The sequence below is a fragment of the Microchirus variegatus genome (assembly GCF_963457635.1).
Source record: "Microchirus variegatus genome assembly, chromosome: 9".
NCBI lineage: Eukaryota > Metazoa > Chordata > Actinopteri > Pleuronectiformes > Soleidae > Microchirus > Microchirus variegatus.
Window position 1 is genome coordinate 16,596,534 of NC_139810.1, and position 25,701 is coordinate 16,622,234.

Sequence of the window (25,701 nt, forward strand, 5' to 3'; positions counted from 1 at the left end):
TACCGAAATCGTAAATTAACTTTTTTTTTATATATTCTCTTCCACCACCAGGAGGCGATGGTTTCAAACGTGATCATTTTTGCATAGGTGTCTTCAGCAACTACCCATCATCAATCATGGCAAGTTTGGCTCTGACTTGACCTTCCATCGCAAAGTTATAAGCGTTTCGTTGCGTGTTGGGAAAATTTGGAATTTTCGCCAACTTTGGCGCCACCTATCTCGTGCGCCATGCAATATTTCAAAAAACTTTTCAGATTAGATCGTACCTCAACTGGTCCACATCGACCTCGCCAAGTTTGAAGGCGATTGCTCCAAAACTGTAGATTTTGGTATCTACGGCAAGTTATGCTGTAAATTCGCCAAAAACGCCTCCGTTTTCGCCTTCAATCCAAGATGGCGGCCTTCCTGTAGGACTCACAAAAAACTTGTGATTGACTTTTGCCCATGGCACAACCTAATGAACGTGTGTACCAAGTTTCGTTCATGTACGTTATTCCCGACAGGAGTTGACCTAGAAGCACTTTTTTGCGTCAGTATTTAGCCCCGCCCACTTCCATTTTTTGATGCACATTCCCCGAACCACTTTCGTTCGGCGATTTAAGTTAGGTCTGATGTTGTCCCAAAAATTCGTGAGGTTTGAGATCCGTTTAGGCCTTCAAAAAAGCACTTTCTTCGTGGGAAAAATAATAATAATAATAATAATAACTCTTCCGATTACAATAGGGTTCTTGCACAGTCGTGCTCGAACCCTAATAATAATAATAATAATAATAATAACTCCTTCAATAACAATAGGGTTCTTGCACAGTCGTGCTCGAACCCTAATAATAACTCCTTCAATAACAATAGGGTTCTTGCACAGTCGTGCTCGAACCCTAATAATAACTCTTTCAATTACAATAGGGTTCTTGCACAGTCGTGCTCGAACCCTAATAACTCCTTCAATTACAATAGGGTTCTTGCACAGTCGTGCTCGAACCCTAATAATAATAACTCCTTCAATTACAATAGGGTTCTTGCACAGTCGTGCTCGAACCCTAAATATCCTACTCTGATTACTGCACCTCAAATAAAGCTCAACACTGCCACACAGTGAACCAAATGTGGTATTTCACCACCGTGGAACACATTTGTATTGGAATGTATAAAGCTTATCCGAGTAAACGTCACAAGGTGAAAAATAAACATTAAAGTCACTTTGCATTAAGTTGTTCTGTCGTTCATATTTAAGAGGGCAGGTGCATTACTGAGCGGCGCACCGAACAAGAAGCGGATGTGACGTCACGCCCCTGCCTCCCAAAACATCCGGAACCCTGCCGTAGCCTTGTGTAACGAGAGAAAGGAACCTTAGATAATTACAGCATGCCTTTAGTGGGAGGACCGGTGCTCTTCTAGTTTGGTTGTATCATATTCGATGAAAGTACTCTTGATAAGAAAAAGAGAGAGCAGAGACCATGGCGAAGAGAAGAGAGTGCGCACAGAGAGAGGTCGACTCAAAGAAAACGCGACAGTTGCTGAACGCGAAGAGCAACGCTGCTAAAACAGCGAGAGCTAAGAAAAGAGTCTCAGGTGAGAAAAGTCAGCTCTGACACAGTGGTCTATTATTTCCCATAATGTAAGGATCATTGTAACATCCTCTACTATTTAAGAGAGAATGGTGCGTTTGCATTAGATCTTAAGTTATAAAGTAGATCAGTCAGCTCAGATTTACTTTCTCTGAGGTAGGGACTTTAAGAAGCTGTGCACTTTTCCCACCTCACCAGACATGTTTCTGGTATGATAACAATATTTCTTTGTTGTGGTTCCATTGATGATATTCCATTAAAGACTTCTAGGTACTAACAATTCAGCTTGCATCTGATGTTGAGATAATAGGATTCTCAGTGGTTGTAATCACAGAAATAATAATAGTTTTATTATTTGTGATCACTCATCTGGGTGTTTTTTTGTTTCTTATTGTTGCTTCCACACTATTCACTCAGCCAGGGTGCAGGTGCTCTGGGTGGATGTAAGTCATGGTTCGGCTGTTCCAGATACGCATCTGTGCTCCAGTTTATGAAAACATGTTTGTATGTCAAAGGATTGGTGTGTGTTCTGGGCTCATGTATCACCTTCAGTAACCGTATAGCACAACTGTTTATACATTATATTATATTTATATTGCTTATTGGCTGTGTTTTATTAGCATTTTTTTTACCTTTGGTTTGCTGTAAACAAACAAGACTGTGTGTTTGAGATCACTGTAAACTTGTTTTTAAATATTACTCTGTGACCTATGGCCCAAAAGTGCCTGTGTGTTTTACTTTTCTCTGTTTGCAGAGATTCTAGTATTATTGTATTGTATCCATAAAAAACCAAGTTGATGCATGAATTAGCAACCAAACCTTTCCATCTGTCCACGCAGACACTGGCATCATAGAAAAAGAGGAGACGCTTGTGAAGAAGATCAAACCCAAGTCACGTTTGTCCTCAAAACTACTGGGGAAGTGCAACTCTTCTCCTAAATCCACTGCTGTCAACACCAGTAAATACTTCAAATCACCAGTGAAGGACGAGAAGGTTGATTGCGATGACGACTTTAACATGGTGACCTCACCGACACCTGTGGTAACAGTTAATGCCAGGAAACCACAGAAAGAAGAGGAGGAGGATGACAGTGAAGACGAGGAGGATGATTGGGAGGAAGTGGAAGGTACTTTTTAAAAATGTGTTATAACTACATTATCCCTGGTTTGTAATGTTATATGCAATGGTGAGGAATTTAGAATACGTGTTTGTGTCTGTGTGTGTTAGAGCTAGATGGACCACTGGGTCCAGTTGACTCGTCAGAACCCGCCCTGCTTGCTCAGCCAGTAGAGATAGAGATCGAGACTCCAGAGGTCAGGAAAAAGTAAGTGGTATTCAACTATAAGAATGTTGACATTAAACTGAAAGCTTATTTGTATTTACTTCTACTAAACATTTACAAAATACTTTCACTGATCATGAACTTCTGATTGATCAGGCAGAAGAAGCAGGCAGAGTTTGAGACATATCTGAGGCGGATGATGAACAGATACAAAAAAGACACGCTGATAGACACACATAAGGTAAACAAATTCAAACTTGTTCTTTACCTCGTCCTTTGTGCTGTGTCTGATTCACCGCAGAAAGACCTTGGACATTATTAACTTCTCAATTTTGTCTTGTCAGGTTCACCTCATGTGCTTGATTGCCAGTGGGATGTTTCGCAATCGTCTGTGCAGTGAACCAGATCTGCTGGCCATCACTCTGTCACTGCTGCCCACCCACTTTGGCATGGTTGCCAAGGAACGCATTGACCAAAACTACCTCTCTGGATTGCTCAAATGGTCTGTTCTTTCTTGTCAGACTGTGTACATTGTCCATCTGTTGTGAAATGTCTTGACCAGTGATCCACTGTGTTTTCAGGGTCAGATTAGAATCATCAAACTAATCTCAATTACCACTTTTTCTTTTCAGGTTTAGAGCAACATTCACCCTGAATCCCAGTCTTCCTTGCGAGGAGCGTCCAGACCCCCGGGCTCTCATTGAGAGGCGGCTGGCCAGCCTCTCAGCAAGGAACCACCAGGAGATGACTCATGTATGTTGATTTAATTAAATGAAATACAGACTTAAAGTGAACATACAAATGAAGAAGAGATAATGATGTTTTCCTGGATGTTTTGTGTTTTCTGCAGCTGTTCCTGTTGGTCATGAGGTCTCTGCAGCTCTTCTGCAGATTGGTTCTTTCTCTGCAGCCAATATCTTTCAAATTTCCGTCAGCCAAGGTACAAATGTGCAAGCCAAGTTCAGTACATCAAAAAATTATTTGCATTTTCCGTTGCCAGACATTTAGAAGGCTACCAAAATAACTGATCTCCACTGTCCAAATTTTTGGCACCGTTTTGTTGGGGTACTGAGCACACTACAGCGTGGAAATAAAAAAATAATGCAATCCGCTGACTGGACGACAGAAACATCACTTACAGATGACAGCAGTGAAAAATGGAGATGTTTTTCCATGCAGCCTTCTCTCAAACAGAACTCTTCTTCTTGTGATAAACAGCCACATGCAAAGATATAAAAACATGGAATGCTGGATGTCCTCCACTGTTGCTCTTTTTTGTGGTCACCTTCATTTTCCTTGGGGAAGTTATTGTCTATGATGTCACACTGGTATGATGTCTTGCTATATACGTAGCTGACACAGTTTAGTAAATTGCTCCATCATTTATAAATCGGGCCCATCCACTGTCGGCTGCATTGTACCACTTGGTGGAAAAAAGGCTTTTCTTCTCCTTCTCCATGATGTTGTACTCCGTTGACAGCTCTAGTTAAATGCTCAGAGATGAGTCGATTGTAATACAATAATAATATACAATATATTAGTAAGGCTACAACTGATAATGATTTAAGTTATTTAATAATCAGATCATTATTTTCTCAAATAACTAATTACTTGTTTAGTCAAAGAAATGCCACAAATAATAGAAAAATGCTAGTTGTAGCTTAGGAACTTGATATCAAAGTAACTTTTTGACATGGACTTTTCCATTTACTGAAATAGTAAACAGTAAGATCCTCCACAGTCTTTTTATGCATCATCTGGAAACTCTGTTCACCTCCAGGGTTCAAGTACCTCTGGCTGTGAGTCTTTTGTCGGCATTATGAATAGTTTTATTCATCAAACGGCAAAACTCATCAACTAAAAGACAAACTCTGTTATTTTATGAAATCGTAAGTGCTTTTTTTTTTTTTACAAATATATTGTATTTATATTCTCTTTGTCCTTTCTTTAGGGTAAAGGAGACAGAACCTCGAATGGTGTTGCAGGCAAAAGCCCCACAAACCCAGAAACCTCCAAGATCACCTCTCCTGGTCCAAAGGTCTCTCCTGGCACCAAGAGACCAGCCACAGGGGGGAAAGACAGAGGAGGAAAAAAAGCCAAGAGAAAAGAAATAAATGAGGAAGAGGAGGAGAAGGCTGTAACATCAGGAGGACAGAGGCCAAAGAACTCAAAACGCCGCAGTGTGGCATCAAAGGTCAGCTACAAGGAGGAGAGCAACAGTGAGAGAGAAGAGGGGCTTAGTGATGAGGAAGAATTTCAGGCAACCAGTGGGGAGGAGAGTGAGGATTCAGAGAGTGAGACTAAATCTGCAAAGAAGGGAAAAGGGAGCAGAAAATCTAAAGTGACAAACAACAAGAAGACTGCAGCAGAAAGAAAGAGAGATGGAGGGCAAAAACCGGTAAAAGATGAAGAGTTGGAAGAAGGGGAGGATGATTTTAAAGAAGTACAAGGAACAAAAGATCACACACCGAAGCGCAGGAGTGGGAAGAAGACGGAGCCCGGCGCGGACGAATGGTTGGAGGTGTATCTGGAAAAAACCTCCTCTTGGGTATGCGTGGATGTTGAGCACGGTGTCGGGATGCCTCACCTTTGCTCCAAGAATGCAACGACTCCAGTGACGTATGTGGTGTCGGTGGATGACGACGGGTTTGTGAAGGATTTGGGAAAGAAGTACGACCCCACCTGGATGACCTTGACAAGGAAGAGACGAGTGGATGAAGAGTGGTGGGAAGCAACGCTTGCGCCATTCCAGGGACCAGAGGATGAGAGGGACATGAAGGAGGAGAAGGAGGTGAGACAGATTATGATTATGAACCCTCAGGTTATAGATGTGTACATAGATTATCCTCCAAATTGTTCAAGGTTATGGCAGATCATGTCTGTATCTGATCAGCTGTTTCAGTCACTCAAGAGGTTTAAAGATAAAAAAGTGAGCACCATGAGAGAGTTGATAAAGTGGAGAAGTACATGCTTGTTTTCATATAGTCATACAGGTGATTTCACTGTCTGTCTTTTTATCTGTAGTATACCCCACATAAATCACTGCATCTCTTTGCTTATACAAGTGAAATCAGATACTTTATTTGAAAAATTCTAATGAAAAAGTTGTATCACATCAAGTATAAGGCCTCTATTATTCTCTGCTTAAACTGATTTCCTCTCTTTTCTGTGTGTTGACTCCACTTAGCTCCAGAATAAACTCCAGAACAAACCCCTGCCCATCTCTGTAAGTGAGTACAAGAACCATCCACTGTACGCATTAAAGAGACACCTGCTGAAGTATGAAGCCATCTACCCATCGACAGCCGCAGTACTGGGATACTGCAGAGGAGAGCCAGTGTACTCCAGGTCTGTAGGACAGTATTATTTAAGAAGAACTTAAAACTACTTTAGACAGGAGTATGATTCTGTAATATTATCAGTTGCTGCATACTTGATCGGAGACTGGATCATCCATCTATCTTCTACCACTTAATCCTCTACATGAGGGTCACGGGTAGGTGCTGAAATCCACTCTCACACCTATGGTTTAGAATGTCCAGTTTACCTTATCCCCCATATTTCATGTTTTTGGACTGTGGGAAGAAGCCAGAAACCCAGATAACCCCCCCCCACACACACACACACACACAAACAAAGGGGGAACATGCAAACTCCATGAAGAAAGGCCTTTGTTCCGACAAGGTCGCGAACCCAGGTCTTCTTGCTGAGACTGGATCACATTAACCACATTTCTTGACCAAACACACATTTGATTCATATGTGTTCAGCTAAAATATCACCACTTGCACTGCAAAGTTTCATGATCTCATTTTACCTGAATGCACTCTGAATGAACTGTTGTGTGCTTCACCGTCCACCTGGTGGTGCTATGTGATTATTTAATATGCTGAACATGAGGTTTTCATGTTCAGAGTCAGCTAGTAGCTCTGTGATGTTCTACTGACTATTATGTTTTTTAGACACTGTTCATACTTAACAGAGCTCATCCAAAATACACACTCATAAGACATTGTGCCTGAATCTGCCACTGACAAACACATATTCTTTATTAATCTTGTTTATATCTTTCTCTCCAGGGATTGTGTGCACACACTCCACTCCAGAGACACATGGCTGAAAGAAGCTCAGACTGTCAGACTGGGAGAGGAGCCATACAAAGTGAGAAAAAATAGTATTGGCTTGTTTTGTTTGTTCTTGTTTGTTTCCATTCAGTACCTTCAGCATCAACTTCGAAAGTTTTTGCCTTAGGATGTGACTTGGGAAGCTCCTCATTTTCATCATTCTCATCGCTGTGTTTTTTTTCTCTGTCAGATGGTGAGGGGCTTCTCTAATCGTTCACGGAAGGCCAGGGTCATGTCAGAGCTGAAGGAGGAAAATGACCTGGCGCTGTTTGGAGATTGGCAGACTGAAGAGTACCAACCACCTATAGCTGTGGATGGGAAGGTAGCTGTCTTTATGGGCCTAGATTGAGCAGGCATTATAAAGTTCTAAACTCAGCAATTGTAAAAATGAATATATACCAGGTGCTTTTAAATGAAAAGCAGGGTAAGAGAAAATTAGTAGCACATTTCTAAAGGCAATATTTTGTTTATATCATAGGTTATTATAGGTTGTCCTATAAAACCTATCTGGAGTCTGGAGTTTATGGCTGACGACGCATGTTCCCAAAAAAGTCTCCACAAGAGCTCATGTCCACCAAATATAGTGTTAATAGCAATGAAATAATACTCAGGACCTAACCTAACACTTTTAAATGTGGTATCATCAGAACTGGAATTTGTCCAAATCATAATCAATCATAAACTGAAACTACTATGAAATACATAATTATTCATATGGCACCTACATTTATTACCAATAGACCAAATCTAAAGGTTTTATGAAAGACAGAATTCTATAAATATGAAAGAAAATATTTTGTATTTGTCCTTGAAATGAAGTGTCATTGATTTTCTTCCACGTAACTGACTTCTCTGCATAAATCCATGACGGCGGTCTGTCATCTTTGTCTGTTGCCATCAGGTTCCCCGTAACGACTACGGTAACGTTTACCTGTTTAAGCCCTGTATGTTGCCGGTGGGCTGTGTTCACCTCAGATTGTCCAACCTGAACCGTGTGGGTAGGAAGCTGGACATCGATGCAGCTCCTGCAGTCACAGGCTTTGACTTCCATGGGGGATACTCACATGCTGTGTAAGCCAGATTTTTTACTTGATGTCTTTTTGTTGAACACTGAAAAAGGGGGGAGTGGGGTAGGATCAGTATGGGAGCATATCATTAGTCATGAGGTAGGATGTTTAATGACATCAGACAAGTTAGAGCCCACAGACAAACTCCACAGCTGTGTTTGTATTTATTATTACAGTCTTTATTGGTTTTAATAGTTTATTTTATCTGAGGTCTCCACCACTGTCAGGACACACAATCCTGTATACTGTGTATTATTATTGCCTCTTCTTAAACATTCTTTATCACAAGCAATACATATTTATGCTATTTATATATTTATGAGCACTGATATGTGCTCATATTGAAACATTAATCAGAGCATTTGCTGTAACTCTCCTCCATGGTCTGATCTGAATAAAAAGAGAAAAACAAAACTGACCTTAAATATTGATGGTTAAAAGTTAGTTTCATACAAAGCTCCCTTGTGTCTTTTTGCATGTCAGGACTGATGGATACATCGTGTGTGAGGAGCACGAGGAGATTCTCAGAGCTGCCTGGCAGGAAGATCAAGAGAATCAGAAGCAGAAGGAGAAAGAGGTATGTGCTTGCTTTATTTTGAACTCATTTTATGTCATTAATTAGAAAACGATACATTTATATGAACATATGTGACTCAAAGATGAATTCAAGTATAACATAATCAATCAAACCCTTTTTATTGTAAACATAATTTTACTTTTCTAGGCGCTACGTAGGATTCTTAAGTTGTGTTTATTTCACACTTTTTTTTGCCCTATTTACCTGTTCCACATACTTTTAGTGGACTGATTATCTTTTAGCTCATTTTATCATTGATCATCGAAAGTATTGGTTAAACGTTTTTGCGAGTAACTATCTCAAATGTATGATTTGAAATAAATGAGCCTTCATCAGAGTTGAACATTTAGAAAGAAAAAAAGATTGTGGAATGAAATATTGTTCATATACATTGTCAGAGAAGTTCCCAAGGATGCTCGTACTTGTCATTTGTTTAATTTTTTTTAACAAGCTACATGAGGTTTAAGACTTTTGTCTTTACTCATCCTTTAAAGTCTCTATTTGTTTCTTTCATTTCCAACAGTTTGGGTCAATATCTTTTTGTACAATGAAGCTCAGACCAACCAGTCTTTTCCTGTGTTTACTTTTTCTTTCCATTCTGATATAGTATTACTACTTCCCAAAGTACAGTAACCAGCTTAGGGTCTAATAAATCAGTTTGTTCCAACACAGAGGGTCTGTACGTGAATAACTTAAAACTGGAGATACTGTTGACTTCAATTTTCAATGCTTTATTCAATTCCATTTCTACTTGAAAGCTTGAAGTGAACATTTCAGCACCAGCATGTACATCAGCTTTTCTCTTCCTCCACTATCCAGAAAAGAGAAAAGCAAGTGATCTCCAACTGGACTCTGCTGGTGAAAGGACTCCAGATCAGAGAAAGGCTCAAGAAGCGCTATGGCAAGAAGAACCCTGGACTGGCGAACCTTGGAGAAGACGCTGGTGGCTTTTCTTCTGATGAGGAGGTGGTTGAAGGGGAAAGTCATGCTGCTAAGACTGCATCTGAAACTCTGGCCATGTCCTGGCCTCAAAACAGACAAGCAGAGGAGGACGGAGGGAACTCCAGTGGACTGAAGAAAAAACGAGAAAGGAGAGGACAAGAGAAACACATGTTTCCTTTTGAGAAAGTAGAATGACTGATCAAAAACTTTTGAGAAAAGCTTTGATGAATCGCGGTTTATCACACTGTGCTGCTCTTCGTATTAACGCGTTTACATGCTTTTTAAAGCAGGATACAATGTGTCTCAGGTGCAACAGTATATGAAAAGGTGTAGCAAATCTGTCCAGCCCTGGAAAGGTTGGCAGCTGGACTAACGGAAGGAGGAGCGGACAGAAAGGGAGTGAAACCGAATAATTTTCTTCCTGTGGTGATCGTCAAATTATCTGTTGTACATATTCTTATTAGCTACTGGATCTATTGTTCGATTTTGTATGAAAGCATTATAGAGCTACACTACATGTCAATACATCAGTGCTGAATACATGAAAGAACACTATGTGCTCTGGTGCAGATCCAGTTGGTGCACTCCAAATTCTCTACAGCTCTAGTCTGACTTGATCCTGGTGGTCTTAACTTCACTTTCAGGTCTTGATTTTTCACAAACATAATTTCAGCCTCTTTTTTCTGTCATAGTAATAGTAGTAGAAATAATGTATGAAAAGTTTTTTGTAACAAAAAAATGTCAATACAAATGAAAAGCAAATGAAATGAATGTTGAAGACTCTTTAAATTGACTTTATCTGTGTTTTTGTCGTTTCGTAATAGTAGAGATCAGCCAAACTCATGACTAAAGGTTTAGGCAGTGAAAATACCCGTAAATAACACTATTATTTTCAGATAATCTGTGTAGTTATTCATCTGCAGCTTTAGTGAATTATATTGTGTGTGCATCAAAAGCAACATCAGCTACTCCAGGCAATATATTTTCTTCCACAGTGATTCGAGACCAATTACCAGTACAGTAACCCCAGAGGCTCGCCCTCTGCTTCTTTGCAGTGCTGCTGAGAAGCCCAGCAGAAGGTAATGCATTGTTTATGAAGCTATCGATCCTGAACCTCCAGACTGAAAGCCCTTTTGAGTGCTCCATTTAGATGCATAGCCACAAAACTGGCTCCTACACCCTGACCTCTGCCACCGACTGTACAGGCAAGGAAATTAACAACTGAACAATTGCCATTGGTTTACTTCAGGTAAGTTTAAGAATGTTTCTCTGAATCTTAATCCTTTGCCGTCCATAAAATACATGAATTAAATTTCACGACTGTCAAAAGTTGGGTAAAATGTGAAACGAGGATGGATTATCAAACCTGTGACACCAGACCCCCAGGAGTCCCAAAAGCCCCAGGCGTATAATGCCTCTTTTTAATGCCCTGGAGTGCCTCTTAGGCACTTTCATTCTCCAAATTATAACTATGTCCTTTTAATATGTTATACTCTCTGTGGAAAGAAAGACAGAACCTTAATATTTTAAGAACCACACTTTTTTAATCAATATTTCAATGATAATTATGTCAACACATGGCCTCTCCCAGAGGAGATGGGAGAGAAAATGTTTTTTGTTTTTTAAATAAAGTAAATTCAGGCGGTACTAATGTATCAAACAATTAATCAATGTAGTAAGTAATGTTTGCATCAGAGTTACGGAGGCAATAAAGAAAGTATAATTTTGGTGTTGAAACAATGTCAGCTATAGCTTAGCAGTTTGGTTACTCTGTCATATAAATAGGGTATATGTCAATATATTTCCTTGTCAAGCCACGTAATCAATTGAATAACTAGAATTTAGATAAGTCTACATTTACTGGGTATTTCACATGTAAACATTTGATATGCACTTTAATTTTGGAGAGGAGGCTGGTGTGTTGACTGGCGAGAGTAGCGGATGTGACGTCATAGATAAGCACCCCTGTAACCGTGTATCTTCCGCCTACCATCAATGCGATCACAGTCAGTCACTCTTTGGGGTTTCCCACAGCACCAAAACCACTTCTTGACTGCCACCGCGGGTCGAGCCGACGCTGCCCTGAGAGGTAAACGCCACCGGTGTAAATTGACGCCGCGGTTGTTGAAATGTGTTGGTTTACTCGCGAGCTCCAGAGGGCCTTGTTTACATCTCAATCCCCGGATTTGAGTGGATGAGAGGCGGAGACATAGCGTGAGGGTGCGATACAGGGGGTGATTTACCAAGGTAGTTATGGTGCCGTAAATAATTATTATTCGATAACATTTTATTTTAGTTTCAAAAGCACGTGTTATTCTAATCTTGACGCCACTGTATAACCAGTCACTCGTAAGGTCGACATACCGTTACTTCGCTGCTGAACTACTGTGAGCATGTTAGCCAGGAAGCTAATCTAGCTAACAGTGACTTAGCTTGTCGCTCTGTGGATTTGACTACACTGCCGTTGTTTTCGGCGTCGGTGCAGATATCCAGCAACAATCACGCCGGTTTTTCTGTGTTGGCTAATCTCACCGCTAACTACTTTCGTCCACCCCTCGAAACGCATTGTTCCACCTGCCTTGAGTTGCTGTGACACATTAGCCTAGCAAAATGTGTGTCACCCAGTTAGCTGCCTATTTTTAGCCTGCACCGGGCAGAACGCAAGCATACGTGTGTTGCTGGGCTGGTTCAGGGGCCAGGCTTTCCCCTGCCAACCTCGTTTTATATCCAAGTGGACATTTGCGAAGTCACATTTTAAACCCGTTGCCAACTATGATCCTGTGTCTGCCGATCACAGTCATTACAAATGGCATACAGTAATACACCAGAGTAAGCCTTCAGGAGTTGTGTCATCTTCAGAGTGCACTTCTCTTTTAAACTTATGCGAATATAAAGTGACCTGGAGAGAAGCAAAGACGAACAGTCATCAGTACCCCAATGTTGCAAAAAAATTGTCATGGCACTGGTGCTGGACATCAATGTGAGAAAACCTCCACCATGTATAATCTAGATGGAAAGGAATGCAAATGTCCTGCCAAGTGGCTGGGCAATAGAGGACAAATATTACAGTAACGAGAAAAAGCACTCGAAGAGCGCCTGAGCTGGGTAGTGATTACACTTTTTTTTGATACAAAATGATACCAGGACTTTTAGACCAACTCCGGAACAATATTGTTTTCAATAACATTTTTATTAAATTAGTTTAACAAAAAACATGTTATGGTAAAATTCTTTCTGCATGGTATTGCATGTATGGCAAGTCACCATCAAATTAATGACTGGTGGCACCCGTCATCCCTTTTCTCTATAATTTTTCCCTTTTCTGTCAGTGTAGTAAATTGATAATTATTTGACGACTTCCCCTTTACGTTGGGGTTGGCAGAGCCCAATGTGAAGAGAAGAAAAAACTGGCTTATCTGTAAAAGTGTAATTAAACCAGTTTACCTCTCATCTAAGAGGCATCTTCAGCTCTAACTGAAAACTCCTGTCTAGAGGTTGTTCACCTCCTGACCCAGTTTCAGGTTAGTTTCACCTGATTCAAGATGTGAATGAGGGTCATTAGTCTGCTTGTATAAGTGTTGGAGTTATAAAGTATACTACCAATGTGGAATTGGGTGAGGGGGTGAATGGCCTGTATTATTATTCATAACAGCACAGTAAAATAACGTATTTAAACAAGGAAACAAATATCAACATTTTCTTAACTTAACCTTACTGACAAATATTGTGGCACTGGTGCTGCTGTCCTCAGCAGATTTCTTTACAAGGGACTCCATTTGAAGGAGGAAGTTCTCATTTATTCTGTGCACTTAAGATCTTCTCAATCTTCCTTCATTAAAGAAGTGGCAGCCTCTCAAAACACATCGGCACACACTCACTCTCACTCACATCTCCTTTGGGGGTGAGCTCCATCTCCGTCTTGATTCCCTGCATGCATCAAGTTGGCCAATCTGACGAACTGTTAGCTCTTGGTCATACAGCATGCCGCATACTACTTATTGGCTCTGTGACACTGATTAGATTTACCCTGTACGTTTTGAAGTTTGGTGTTTAACATGCATATCTTTTGATTTTACATCACAGTTTTAAGTAATACCATGCAAAGTTCGATACCCAGCCCAAGAGAGCAACGCTGTTTTTTACAGTGTCAATATACTCTCCTATCTCATAAGATTAACAGTTGTCAAGTTAGGACCGCTCTTGGATTGTAGTGGTGTCAAAATGACACCACGAAGTATTTTTAGAAATTTTCAACATGGAAATTTCACATTCATAGTTGTGACTCAAAAGATGTGTCACTGGGGTTTTGCTGGTATTCATATCTTAATTCAGAAATACTTTTTTGCTTTGCTGTTGCATGCTTGTTTTTAGCTTTTAAACCTTAAGGAGACGGGCTGTTTAGTCCCATATCTTTGTTTAGTGCTGCAGCCTGGTTTGCTTTGAAGTTTACTCCAGTTGTTTGTGTTATCCTCAAAGCTCAAGCTAATCCTCTAAACTGTGGTGTTAAGCTTTCACCCTTGCCGTGCGTCTCCTGCATGTGTGTTATTGATCAACAGTGGTGTAGGATGGAAAACACGGGTTATACGAATATATTATGTATGAAGTTTTTATGAAGTTAAATATAAAACTAGTGCTTAAGATAAATATAGATCAAATGTGTGTAATGTTTATATAAGACATGTATACAGGCACCACTGTAAATTAAATATTGTGGTGCAATGGAAATGCCTCAAACTACAACTTGCATTCTTTGTTATGAGAAAATGCTTGTTTGGTACCAGATCCCACTATATACAAATGGATAAAAGACACGTTTTCAAAAGTAGAGTATGGCGTCCATCAGAAAGAAAGTGTATTCTCTCGCACCGAAAAATGTAGGTAATGCTGAAATTCGCTAAAGACATTTTGATATATATCACATAAGGAAATGATTTGTAATTACTGGGCCTTTTGAGTTTAACAGGGCAACATTAATGTATCCACGTCTTTCGTTCCGAATGAATGAAAGGTCCGGAACTCCTCCTAAACATTGTGCAGCTCTGATCCACAGCCACAGTAAGCACTTGTTGGAAGTTATTGCTGCCAAAGAGGATCAGCCAGTTAGTTACTTTTCCCACCAGCAATGGGAGCATGTAATGGGTGTGTTCAATAAATACAACAAGGACTATAATTGTTCTTCTGTGTAAATTGTTTACCTTTGTGACCTGGATGAAGATCAGATCACACATATCACATAATGTGTATATACTTTCGCTTGAGTCTGCCTTCTCAGCTCATTGAGTGTTTCTAATTTGAGTGAGACCCCCCACCCCCACGCTCGGGAAGATTTTCAGCTTGTATGATAATTTAGTGCTTCCCTCCATCAGTATACAATGTTTGAGAAGTTATAAAAATGTGAGCTTTCTGTTAAATTTGGGATCTCACTTATTTCCCTTCCACTCTTTTCCTGTTTCTTCCATCTCTGTCCTTTCTCGCTTCTTCCCTCCAGTCTTTTTTTTCCCTCTCTCCTCAGATCATTAGATCACACGATAACCAGCTTTCCCAATGAGTGACGGGGAGTGTGACTTCTTCTGTTTCTTCCGCTGCTGCTGAGTGCGCTTATTACGCGCCTCAGGCAGACGTGAAGGCAGAGTGACCCTGAGGAGCGCCGCAAGCTGGTGGAGAGGTGGGCAGGGAGAAGCAAGAACGTGGGGCTTAAAAACAAGCCATTTCGACCAACCAGACCACTTAGTTCCGACAGGTGTGCGGGCTGTCTACCTGTCTGGGTGAGTGATTCAGTCGACTGGATGTCTGTGGACATGAACAGCCAGGCGTCAGACAGCAATGAGGAAGACTTTGGGGTGAACTCTGAAGAAGAGGAGGATGAAGATGATGATGGAGGAGATGAAGAGGACCAGGGTGATATTGCAGCGTACTATGAGGGTGTGGCCAGTGATGTGGAACAACAGGGAGCTGACTCCTTTGACCCAGAGGAGTACCAATTCACCTGTCTTACCTATAAAGAGAGTCAAAGGGTCCTGATAGAGGAGGTTAACACTGTGGCTGCTGCACTAAAGGTGAGCAAAGCTGGACTGTTCAATGCTGCACATGGTGTTATCATTGTAGAATTTGCAAAAGCTTAATTTGAAATCAACTTAGAAACAAGGGGGTGTTGACAGCATGTCTTAAAATCAGATAAATTGATCAGTGGCACGATCACACAACCTTTGAGACAGACTTTGCATTATAATCGTGTCCTTGGAAGCACGTGCAAAGCAGTTTAAAGCTAACTCATTTCAGACGGGCTTTTGGCTGTTTATTGCTTGAAGTGGTCCTAAGAATAATATAAGCTTATCTGATTACCTTCTCAGTGTCACTAGTTCAAACAATGTTTTATCAGCTCCCCTCCATGAGTAGTGATAACTGACTGTCACATTTTTCTGCCTCTGTCAACAGAGGATTGTGAAGTATGAAAGAGTGGTTTCATTACATTTCATTAACACTTATAAAACAACCACTGTGCAGAGAATAGTAATAACATCCTTCTGTCCTGCTTGCAAATGGAATATCAGCAGAAATCTACTAAGGTAGCAACAGAGGGAAGCTTTGTTAATCTGATTAATAGTAGGGGTTTGTCAAGATGCAGTAGGAAACAGAACATGATGTCTCAGTGCCTGGGCCAGATGCTTTCTTTCAGTCGAGGACCATCTACAAAATGAAAAAAATAAATAAATACAATTCTTTGACTATAAATTGTTAGCTTAGATAGTTATCGGTATATGATGATGAATCAGTTAATACAAAAAGGATTCCTGAGCTCAAGTTTCATTTGAACTCTCGAGGAAAAGTCATAATGTGTTGTTCAAACGTTTGCTGGGATTGAAGCAGGGTTTGCAGCAGATTGAGGGTCCATGAAAGGCGAAAACGATTGAGATTAGCCGACACTTGAGTCAGTTATCTGCAACTGTAGCAACATGTCAATGCTTTAAGCTGAATGTCATCGAGACAGTTTCACAGTAATCTCCCCTCTGACTTTGTTCTGTCTCTCTTAGGTTTTGCCAGCTGTAGCAAAACTGATCCTGGTGCATTTTCACTGGCAGGTTACACAAATAGTGGACAGGTATGTGTCCTCTTTCCATCCATGATCCTGCCTACCTTACTTTTACTATTGAATTAATTGTTGCTCTTTGCCCATTCTATGCTTCTTGAATTCACCTTCCATTTTTTCTCTTTTTTTTTACTTCTCCGTTGTGCTTCCATCATCTCAGTCTCTTTGCAACTTATGTGTCCCCTCTTGTATTTGCTCCTTGATTGCTTTCTCATTCTTTACCTTTCATTCTGCACTGCAGCTCCAATTTGTTTTGTTTCTCGTCCTTTTATGACCCCTGGTTCTGTTCATGTTCCCACAGATATAAGTCCAACTCATCTCTGCTGTTGTCAGATGCTCTGGTCCAGCCCAGCAGCACCTGCAGATCAGTCCCTGTGAGTAACAGACCAGATGCCATAAATCAGGACTCATGTGTGAATTTGATGGCAAATATTGGATGCTTTCTATGATTTTTAGCTTTAATAATCATGCATGTATTTTGACAAGTATTTATTTCAGCTTACCTAATCCAGTTTTTGATGCTCTGGGCATTGCTCTTTTAAAGGCAGAATTAAGTCAGAAAATATTTGAAGACATTGTTTACAGGGTGAAATTAGATCATGGGTTTTTTGCTGAAGTGCTCATGATTTGTGTGTTTGTGTGTTTCAGGCCCATCAGTCCCTCCACTGTGGTGTGTGTCTACAGGTCGTACGGAGAGACTCTCTGTTGGCACTGCCATGTCAGCACTCCTTTTGCAAAGCATGCTGGGAGCAGCACTGCACTGTACTGGTCAAAGATGGCATGGGAGTAGGTAGGTGGATTCATCAGTTTTAGTCTCTGATCTACCGTAATGTTAATTACAGCCACTGGACTGATGTCAAATTCACCAAAGGGATACGCTGTACCTATAATGACACCGTGTTCAAAGCTCCGATATGCAACTTTGTGTTACCAAAACATGATGACTTCTCTCTCACAACTGCCCCTCCTCTCTCTCACACATTCATACTCTCTCTCACTCACACACGCACAGCTCTTGCCTTCTTCCTCTATCTCTCAGACACACAAATGTGTTTACATCCTGACTGGGTCTTTGTGTGCACATGTTATTAGTTAAAGGTGTTAACATGTTTGTATTTGAATTTCACTGGTAGCTTGTGGCTTTGTAGATACTGGAGGTGTTATATTGGGATTTGATGACTCCATCTGGTGTTAATAAATACCAGACCGTCCTTGTCCAGAGTGTGCCACAAGTGCATATCTATTTATGTGTCAACAGTAACATTGTGTGCCCCTGTGCAAGTTAACAGTCTCGCAAAAAACTCACTCCATGTGCCAGAGTCCTTCAGAGCCTGATAAGTATTTCACTATCGGCTGTATGAAGGACATGTTCACTGATCCACTTTCTGGGTCACACTTAATCTGTAAACCCTCAAATGTCACTCATAACAACATTTAAACATTCAGCTTTTGTAGGGCTTGAATTGTACATGGTGCTGTTTTGTTGTGATTCTGGACTCTCTATAATAAAATATGCTGTGTGTATGTTTTTGTAGGTATCTCATGTATGGCTCAAGACTGTTCCCTGCAGATGCCTGAAGACTTTGTCCTGCCGCTGCTGCCAGGAGAGGAGCTGAAGGACAAATATAGACGCTACCTCTTCAGAGACTACGTTGAGGTGTGTGTTTCTGTGTATGTGTGCTGACTGTTTGCTCAGATGCTGTGCAAGTATAGCAAGTGAGATGTCCGAGGTATATGGTGAGGGTGTAAGGAAACCTCACTTAGGCTTGTGCTTCAACATCTGTAACAATGCGAACTATAATATCTCAAATTACAATATTTTGTGGTGCTTGGAACATTGTGAACACCTGCTTCCAGTAAACCTGTCCTTCTAAATCTGAATAATCCTCACACCACTCATGTTTCCTGGTCTGTCTTGGACCCACAGAGTCACTTCCAGTTGCAGTTGTGTCCGGGCGCAGACTGTCCCATCGTCATAAAGGTGCAGGAGCCTCGGGCACGCAGGGTTCAGTGTAGCCGATGCAGTGAAGTCTTCTGGTAGGGGACACTCGCACAAACACACACACATTGAGCCAGATTAACAGGTTGAAACCCATGTTGCAAAATTATTCAAAATCCGTCCACAAATTATGTTTTAGATTTTATACTGTTGCATATTTGTGTGACAGATTTGTACATGGCGATAGAACATGTGAGTTTTTTTATGGGGCCATGTAAAATGTATTCACTTCTGTATGACTCTGATTCTTCTTACAGTTTTAAATGCCGTCAGATGTACCATGCACCCACAGACTGTGCAACGATCCGAAAATGGCTGACTAAATGTGCCGACGATTCAGAGACGGCCAACTACATCAGCGCACACACTAAAGATGTATGATGAATCTAAATGTTCTAAACACACACGCAAAACACTTAAAGATATTGTAACTCCTGTCACTTTAACCTGCTTGCATTTTTCACATTTCACAACACATAAAAAACAATTTCTGCCAACACTGTGCTGTAATCTTATTTTAATGTAACTAGTGCAGTGCCTGTAGGACATGTATATGTGCTGGATGGTGTGCATACCTTATGAAAAGTACATGGAGTTGCAGACATTGGCATGCTAAGCAGAGATTTTACTTTAGACGTTGTAGGAGATGAATTCAAAAATTGTCAACTGTCGAGCTATTTGGGCTAATGAAAACTGTCGGGCTAGGCTATGACGCTTCAATACATTAACAAACATAGTTTTTTGCCCTATTGTCTATAGGGTATTTCTCCAATATGGAGAGAGCAGTAGGGTATTTGCGACCTGTAGAACCGCGGCCATTGTGGCCACATCCATGCATTTTTAAAACGCTCACGGTAAAACTATGTTTTGTCACAGTAGAATACTCATCAATCCTTAAAGTTATGAGCTTGTACACAGTGTCTGTACAACAAACACATGTTTATGACACAGTGTTTGCAGATGCATTGTTTTAAAAGTAGCCTGGGGGGACTGTGCTTGCTATGTGTGAGCTTTTCCACTCACAGTTCGTTTGGGAGAGACAGTGTTGTTTGAGTAAATAGTTTGTTTAATGTCAACCATAAGGAAAGCAAATGAAGACAGCTGTTCCTGCTGAGTCGGCACTCTGGTGCGCTCTTTCTGTCTCTCTTCGTGCCACTCTCCATGAGTGTCTCCCTCTCTCTGTGTCTGGACCCAGCCTACTGCCAGAGATCAGAACCAGGTTACAAACATGCTTATATAGCAGACCTGATTCTGTCCAGCTGTCTGATCACCGGCTGAGCCATTCCTCCCTCTCCTCCAGCAGCCGCTGCCTTCACCACACCCCGCTGCCACACTATGAAAGACTATCCTGACGGTGCCCCTCCCTTGTGTAGCGTGATAAATCAGCGAAAATTTAAATGACTCCAAAAAATGTGAAAATCAAGGATGCACACCATCGGGCCATGCTCAACCCATATCCAAAATCTTAGGTCGAGATATGCCCGTCACAGACACAACTTGCTTCATAGATACATGATGCTTTTGCAATAGATTGAAATGATGTGTTTCTCCTCTAGTGTCCCAAGTGCAATATCTGCATTGAGAAGAACGGAGGCTGTAATCACATGGTGAGTCAGAGCTGAAAAACATCACACTTTCCCAGAACACAGGAAATGCTATAAATATATTCACTCACTGAGAGCTCAAGGCCTCTTCTTTAATAGTTTGAAAGTTGGCGAATTCAGTTTTAGGCAGATATGTGTTCCCTGTTTTGTTGTTGCTGCTGCTATACTTGCCATCTACTATCTCAAAAAGCACTGAAACAAATGACATCATATATGGTGAAAGGATGGTCATGAGACTGAGCCACTCAATGTTTCAGGAAATATTGGTTCAGACTCGGTGATTTGAACTGCTCCCACATAGTTTCTCAGGAAATAATTCATAGATTGTATTATGTTTTTATTAGCCTCGGAACCTCAGTTGTGTTAAATTAGGCACAAAATACATTTATATCAACGTATTGCTTAATTGTTTATTTTCTAATGATCCTGGTTTACTAATTTGACTTCCTTTTGTCTTTGTTTCAGCAATGCTCCAAGTGCAAACACGGTAAGAAGCGTGTCTCAGGGTTTCATACCTCCTGTAGCAGCCAGTGAAGCATTAATGCGTCGTTCTGTGACGAGCTTTGCTGATGACATAATACATCATATTAAAAATACTCACTGAACTTAAAGAAGTGGAAGAAAACGCATGGTTAGAATGAAAGGTCAGGAATGTGGAAATGTCAGGACTTTACCTTACATCCCAGCCCTTCAATGAAGAGAGTCACTGTGAATGTTGTGTCATTTGTTTGTAGCTGGGTCCATAAGTTTGTGTTTTCTCCTGTCAGACTTCTGCTGGATGTGTCTCGGTGACTGGAAGACTCATGGCAGTGAATACTACGAGTGCAGCCGCTACAAAGAAAACCCTGATATAGTCAACCAAAGCCAACAGGCTCAGGCCAGAGAGGCCCTCAAGAAATACCTCTTCTACTTTGAGAGGGTAAGGACTTTCTTGTCCATCGTTTATCCTAATGACATTCAAGTAGCAAAAAATGGTTTCAGAAAAAAACTGTTGGTTTAAAAAAAACAACTTCTTGGATGAAATTCAAGCAAATATTGATTTGACAAATTCCTTTGTTTTCCTCTTTTTCCTCCTCTCAAGTGGGAGAATCACAACAAGTCTCTACAGCTAGAGGCTCAGACGTACCAGAGAATCCAGGAGAAAATCCAAGAGAGAGTGATGAACAACCTGGGAACTTGGATTGACTGGCAGTATCTGCATAATGCTGCAAAGCTACTGGCTAAGGTACTTATTTGCTTACTTAGTCGAAGAGAGTGAGGCGAAAATGGCTCCACTATATTAATATAAAACATTTTTGGATTGAACCTCAATATAATTATACCATGAAGTTCATTTAAATTTGACTTAAAATCTGTCAACGTCAACAAGAACTGTGAGACTGATGGGTTCGGTGCTAACAAAGTGTACAACGTGAAAGCTTATCACCATCATAACTATTATAAAATATAAATTATTTGCATGCACCTAAGGAATATCATGTTTTTCAAACCTCATTGAAATATTCTTAGAAGAACAAATTTGATCAGATTAATAACTTTTTCTGTCCTAACCGGAGGATTTCAGAAATGAAGAGCTTCCCTGTGTCTTACATCTTAGGTTTAATATTAACCAGTGAAGGGGCTGAATCACAATCATTGTTTCTCTTAATTCTGATGCAGTCTGACTTCACTTTTTATTTAAGTATAATATGTGTGTCTTAATGTTTCCAGTGCCGCTACACACTGCAGTATACGTATCCATATGCCTATTACATGGAGTCTGGCCCACGCAAAAAACTGGTGAGACAAACTCCTCTCTTTGATTGATTGTTCTACCAGAACAAATATTGTAATAATAATGTAGTGACTATTCAGACTGATGTCGATGAATCTAGATTTAAACAAATTCTTCTTTTATCTTCTTTCCCCTTACCCATTTGTCTGATTTTCTTTTGTCTGTGCTCTGCAGTTTGAGTATCAGCAGGCTCAGCTGGAAGCAGAGATTGAAAACCTGTCATGGAAGGTGGAGCGAGCTGACACCTACGAGAGAGGAGTGGTGGGAGGCGAGGGGGAGCTCAGCGCCAGCGACAGAGGGGTATGACAGCATAATGCATTATGGGAGGATTTTTCACTTTAAACACAAACTCGTGGAAGAGGGGGGAAGAAGACTATTGCAGAAATGTATGTTCTGTGGATTCTGTGATTCACCTGTCGTGTTATTGGGCAGCAGTTTAAATACATTAAAGTAAATAAATATTTGGCTAAATTGATTCAAAAGATCAGAGCTTCGTAAGATTTTGGCTTTAGGAATCCTAATTAACCATTTTATAACACTTTTTTTTTGCTGTCACAGATGATAGTGGATAGTGGATAGTTAGTGTTGGCACAGTGCTCCTGTAATGTATGTGGACATGCTGTGTTTGACCAACAGACAAATATGATAAAAATTAATTATTATTTAAGGCCAAATAAACGTGTTATTTGTGTTTGTGGTAATGAAGCATGCCATCCACTACAATGATTCTGACTAATTTGACAGACTAATAAGCCCGACTGTTTCAATTGCATGAAAAATAAAATATTTGCAGACTTATTGTTGACCTACATTGAAAAATAATTTGTCTATTTTAGGATTTGGAGAATCAAATGCACATTGCTGAGCAGAGGCGACGCACGCTGCTGAAGGATTTTCACGACACCTGAGGCTCCATCGTGACTGCGAAGCACCAGCATCTCCTTCCTTCCTTCCTTTCCTCCTTCCTTGCCCCTCCCACCTTTTGCTTCTTTCCATGACTATCATTTGGTGCAGTTGTACTCGCCCCTCCTTTTTGCTTCTTTACACTTGCTCATTTGCTCTCTTCTCTCCCTCCTGTTATGCTGCAGGGTCACAGAAAGGCACGATAGTAGCTCCCCTTCCTCTCATCACCCTCATCTTCGCCTCGTTTCGTCCTCAGAGCATCACACTCATCATGGTTTATTCACCATTGGAGCTTTTCAGTTCTGATCGTAAAGGTCAAAAAGATGCGTTTTGAAAACGGAGGGCTTGCTTTTGATTCACATAAGCATTTATTATTATGAGCAGCTAAAAGCAACACATTGTCTGTTAAGAGTGTGTGAGTGAGCTGTTATTCTTCAACATTATTCCTGTGATGCTGGAATGATAAATGAAGAGATGCAATTGGAGACACAAAAACGTATGCGAGTATGCAGAAGCTTTTAGCGAATGAAGTATCAGGAAAGGGAACTTTTTTTCTTTAAAGACGTGGTGCTGATTGCCGATCTTTAGTGGTTTTATATAGACAATAGTGACTAGCAGGCACTGTCGCACTTAATCAATTTGTCTGAACATGTGCAAAACTAAATGTTCCGAACTTTCCAAACACAGTCAGAGAAAGCAAGAAATAATGGCTGCCACTGCTCTCATTCTGCTTTGATTCAAGCTTTTGACCACCTGACAGATGCAGCTCAGCATGGCAGTCTACAATTCTCAGTAGACATGAACACGGTGCTTTTGTTGTGAAAAAATGGTCACCACATTATTGTTTGTGAAAAACACAACAAAATACAGTATTTTCTTACCTATGCTGTATTGTCGTATATGCAGCATGTTATAGACAAAGATGAATGTGTGATAACATGGCAACTATTTTAGATTTTTGTCACCACTGTTTCATAATAAGTACACCTTCACTTTGGTAAATGGCAGCTAGTCATTGTTGCCTATATAAAACTACTGAAGTACTCCCACTCTTGTCTCTTTATACTCTCATACTGGTGCTTGAACTTGTTCAGCTAATGTAGATCAAAACTAGTGTGAGTCTCAACAGAAACACCTCTGATCAGATGATGGAGCAGCAAGTGTAAACTCGGTCTTTCACACACACACACACACACACTACAGCACCACCCACTGACACTGACGCAGCATGCACATATCGACACGTGCGCAAACACTCCGCTGCAGAAAATAAACGTCACCTGTTTGTCTCCATCCCGCCCATCTCATGCTCTCCTTTCTTTCTTTACCTTAATCCCTTTCACTTTATTGTTTTGCTCTCTTTTCGCTCCTTTTTCTGCTCACATTGTTCACATTTTTCTTCTGGAAAATGGCTGTTGATAGATAGATCGTTTAAAAAAAAAAAAAGGAAAAAATAATAATAAAAAAAAATTGCTGTAATTTTCAACGGTTGTACATTAATACAGAAATAGAGTTACTGAAAGAGTTTTTAAAACCAGCTCCTGTCTCTTGTGTGTTCATTACATGCACACACACTCTCACACGTATGTACATGTAGGCACAAAGTTCACTTCTTAAGTTAGGAGTTTACGATAAGCAGAAGTGATTTTTGCAAATATAAAATCAGGGTTATTGTTTGTCAATATTACAAGAGGAAATGTAGGGATCTACCCGTCCTTGTAGGTAAATATCACTACCATAACTACTTTTACACAAAGGTTTGTAGATTGAGAATACTGTAGGTAGTGGCAAACTCAATTTAAGGACATTAAATTGCCACACATTTACTATTGTTAATAAAAAATAAATCTCAGGTCCACACACCCCCAAAAAAAGCATTTTGACAGATTTTAATGTTTCTCGTCAGTGGTTCCTGCTGCAGAACCCCAGGTCACCTCTGACCTAAGATTGGCAACTTATTTGATGCAGGGTCTGGTGTGTCAGCTGCAGCTAAATATAGTTAGACGTAACTGTGTGCCAAGACTGCATTAACTGCCCTACAACTCTGCATGACCTTATGTGTGGAAGAGACCGAGGTTCACTGTTACACAGGCGCATGGTGTGTGGGTAAAAATTCACCCTCTAGTGTTCACTCCAGAGAAGGACAGTGATGCTCTTTTCAGATGAAGCCTCTTCATGAGAATGAGTGCTTTTTTTTCTTCCTTTTTTTTTTACACCTCACCACCTTCTACACCTTTTTTTTTTTAACACCAACTTTCAAAATAGTACCTCAGTGTAACTCGAAACAAACCAATAAGCAAAGAGTGCAGGAAAATACTTTGTCCTTACAAAGTAAAATCAACAAATATCAAACAAATTAATAAAAGCAGAAAATTCAAATCTAGAGTAGATTCTACCCAAAACAGTTTGAACAGCTCCGATATCAGTTTGATATCGGAGCCATACTGACCCTGACTCTACATGGCAGTTTCATTATTTCTAAAAATCCAATTGTACTCATTGATGTCACTTTAGGAAATCCACCCATCATTCCATGGGCCTGTTTATTTATTTTTAAATATGTTTTTTTCAGTTTATATTGAGTTTTATTCCTTTAACATTTGTTTTTATGTTAAATAAGACATCTCATTAACATCAACACAGTCTAAATGTCTACAGAGGAAATGAGATTTGCGGCAGAGTATGCAAATTGATTGTATTTATTTTAACGTTGTATTGATCAACCATATCTCTGTTGTTGTTTTAATATTTCTCTTTTTTTATTTACATTAGTTAA

General features: G+C 40.3%; 2 protein-coding genes across 3 annotated transcripts; both read left to right on the plus strand.

Moving 5' to 3' along the window:
• Positions 1 to 1,438: 1,438 nt before the first annotated feature.
• xpc (xeroderma pigmentosum, complementation group C) lies at positions 1,439 to 10,096 on the plus strand. The gene is made up of 14 exons (XM_083894728.1): positions 1,439 to 1,569; positions 2,405 to 2,692; positions 2,794 to 2,890; positions 3,005 to 3,089; positions 3,193 to 3,350; positions 3,481 to 3,601; positions 3,699 to 3,788; positions 4,800 to 5,639; positions 6,036 to 6,196; positions 6,928 to 7,009; positions 7,163 to 7,294; positions 7,874 to 8,043; positions 8,523 to 8,616; positions 9,436 to 10,096. The coding sequence occupies exons 1-14, from the start codon at positions 1,455 to 1,457 to the stop codon at positions 9,751 to 9,753; spliced, it is 2,751 nt and encodes a 916-aa protein (XP_083750854.1). The 5' UTR covers positions 1,439 to 1,454; the 3' UTR covers positions 9,754 to 10,096.
• Positions 10,097 to 11,517: 1,421 nt separating this feature from the next.
• arih2 (ariadne homolog 2) lies at positions 11,518 to 24,425 on the plus strand. Of its 2 annotated transcripts, none has more exons than XM_083894730.1 (15): positions 11,518 to 11,647; positions 15,071 to 15,614; positions 16,590 to 16,657; positions 16,947 to 17,019; positions 17,294 to 17,435; positions 18,181 to 18,302; positions 18,573 to 18,682; positions 18,902 to 19,019; positions 20,201 to 20,251; positions 20,714 to 20,735; positions 21,016 to 21,167; positions 21,330 to 21,473; positions 21,959 to 22,027; positions 22,197 to 22,322; positions 22,859 to 24,425. In XM_083894730.1, exons 2-15 carry the CDS (start codon positions 15,345 to 15,347, stop codon positions 22,928 to 22,930), a joined length of 1,539 nt encoding a protein of 512 aa, XP_083750856.1. In that variant the 5' UTR covers positions 11,518 to 11,647; positions 15,071 to 15,344; the 3' UTR covers positions 22,931 to 24,425. The 2 variants fall into 2 exon arrangements, with proteins under 2 accessions (XP_083750856.1, XP_083750857.1); XM_083894731.1 differs by lacking the exon at positions 11,518 to 11,647 and adding an exon at positions 11,707 to 11,805 and having other exon boundaries at positions 15,047 to 15,614.
• The last annotated feature ends 1,276 nt before the right edge of the window (positions 24,426 to 25,701 follow it).

Bases quoted from the DNA above. Each gene is read 5' to 3' on its own strand.
- xpc (XM_083894728.1), top strand. From the start codon at position 1,455: ATGGCGAAGAGAAGAGAGTGCGCACAGAGAGAGGTCGACTCAAAGAAA. The intron at 2,891-3,004 runs GTAAGTGGTATT...CTGATTGATCAG, and splicing joins ACTCCAGAGGTCAGGAAAAA to GCAGAAGAAGCAGGCAGAGT. The intron at 3,789-4,799 runs GTACAAATGTGC...TCCTTTCTTTAG, and splicing joins TCAAATTTCCGTCAGCCAAG to GGTAAAGGAGACAGAACCTC.
- arih2 (XM_083894730.1), top strand. From the start codon at position 15,345: ATGTCTGTGGACATGAACAGCCAGGCGTCAGACAGCAATGAGGAAGAC. The intron at 17,436-18,180 runs GTAGGTGGATTC...ATGTTTTTGTAG, and splicing joins CAAAGATGGCATGGGAGTAG to GTATCTCATGTATGGCTCAA. The intron at 22,323-22,858 runs GTATGACAGCAT...TGTCTATTTTAG, and splicing joins TCAGCGCCAGCGACAGAGGG to GATTTGGAGAATCAAATGCA.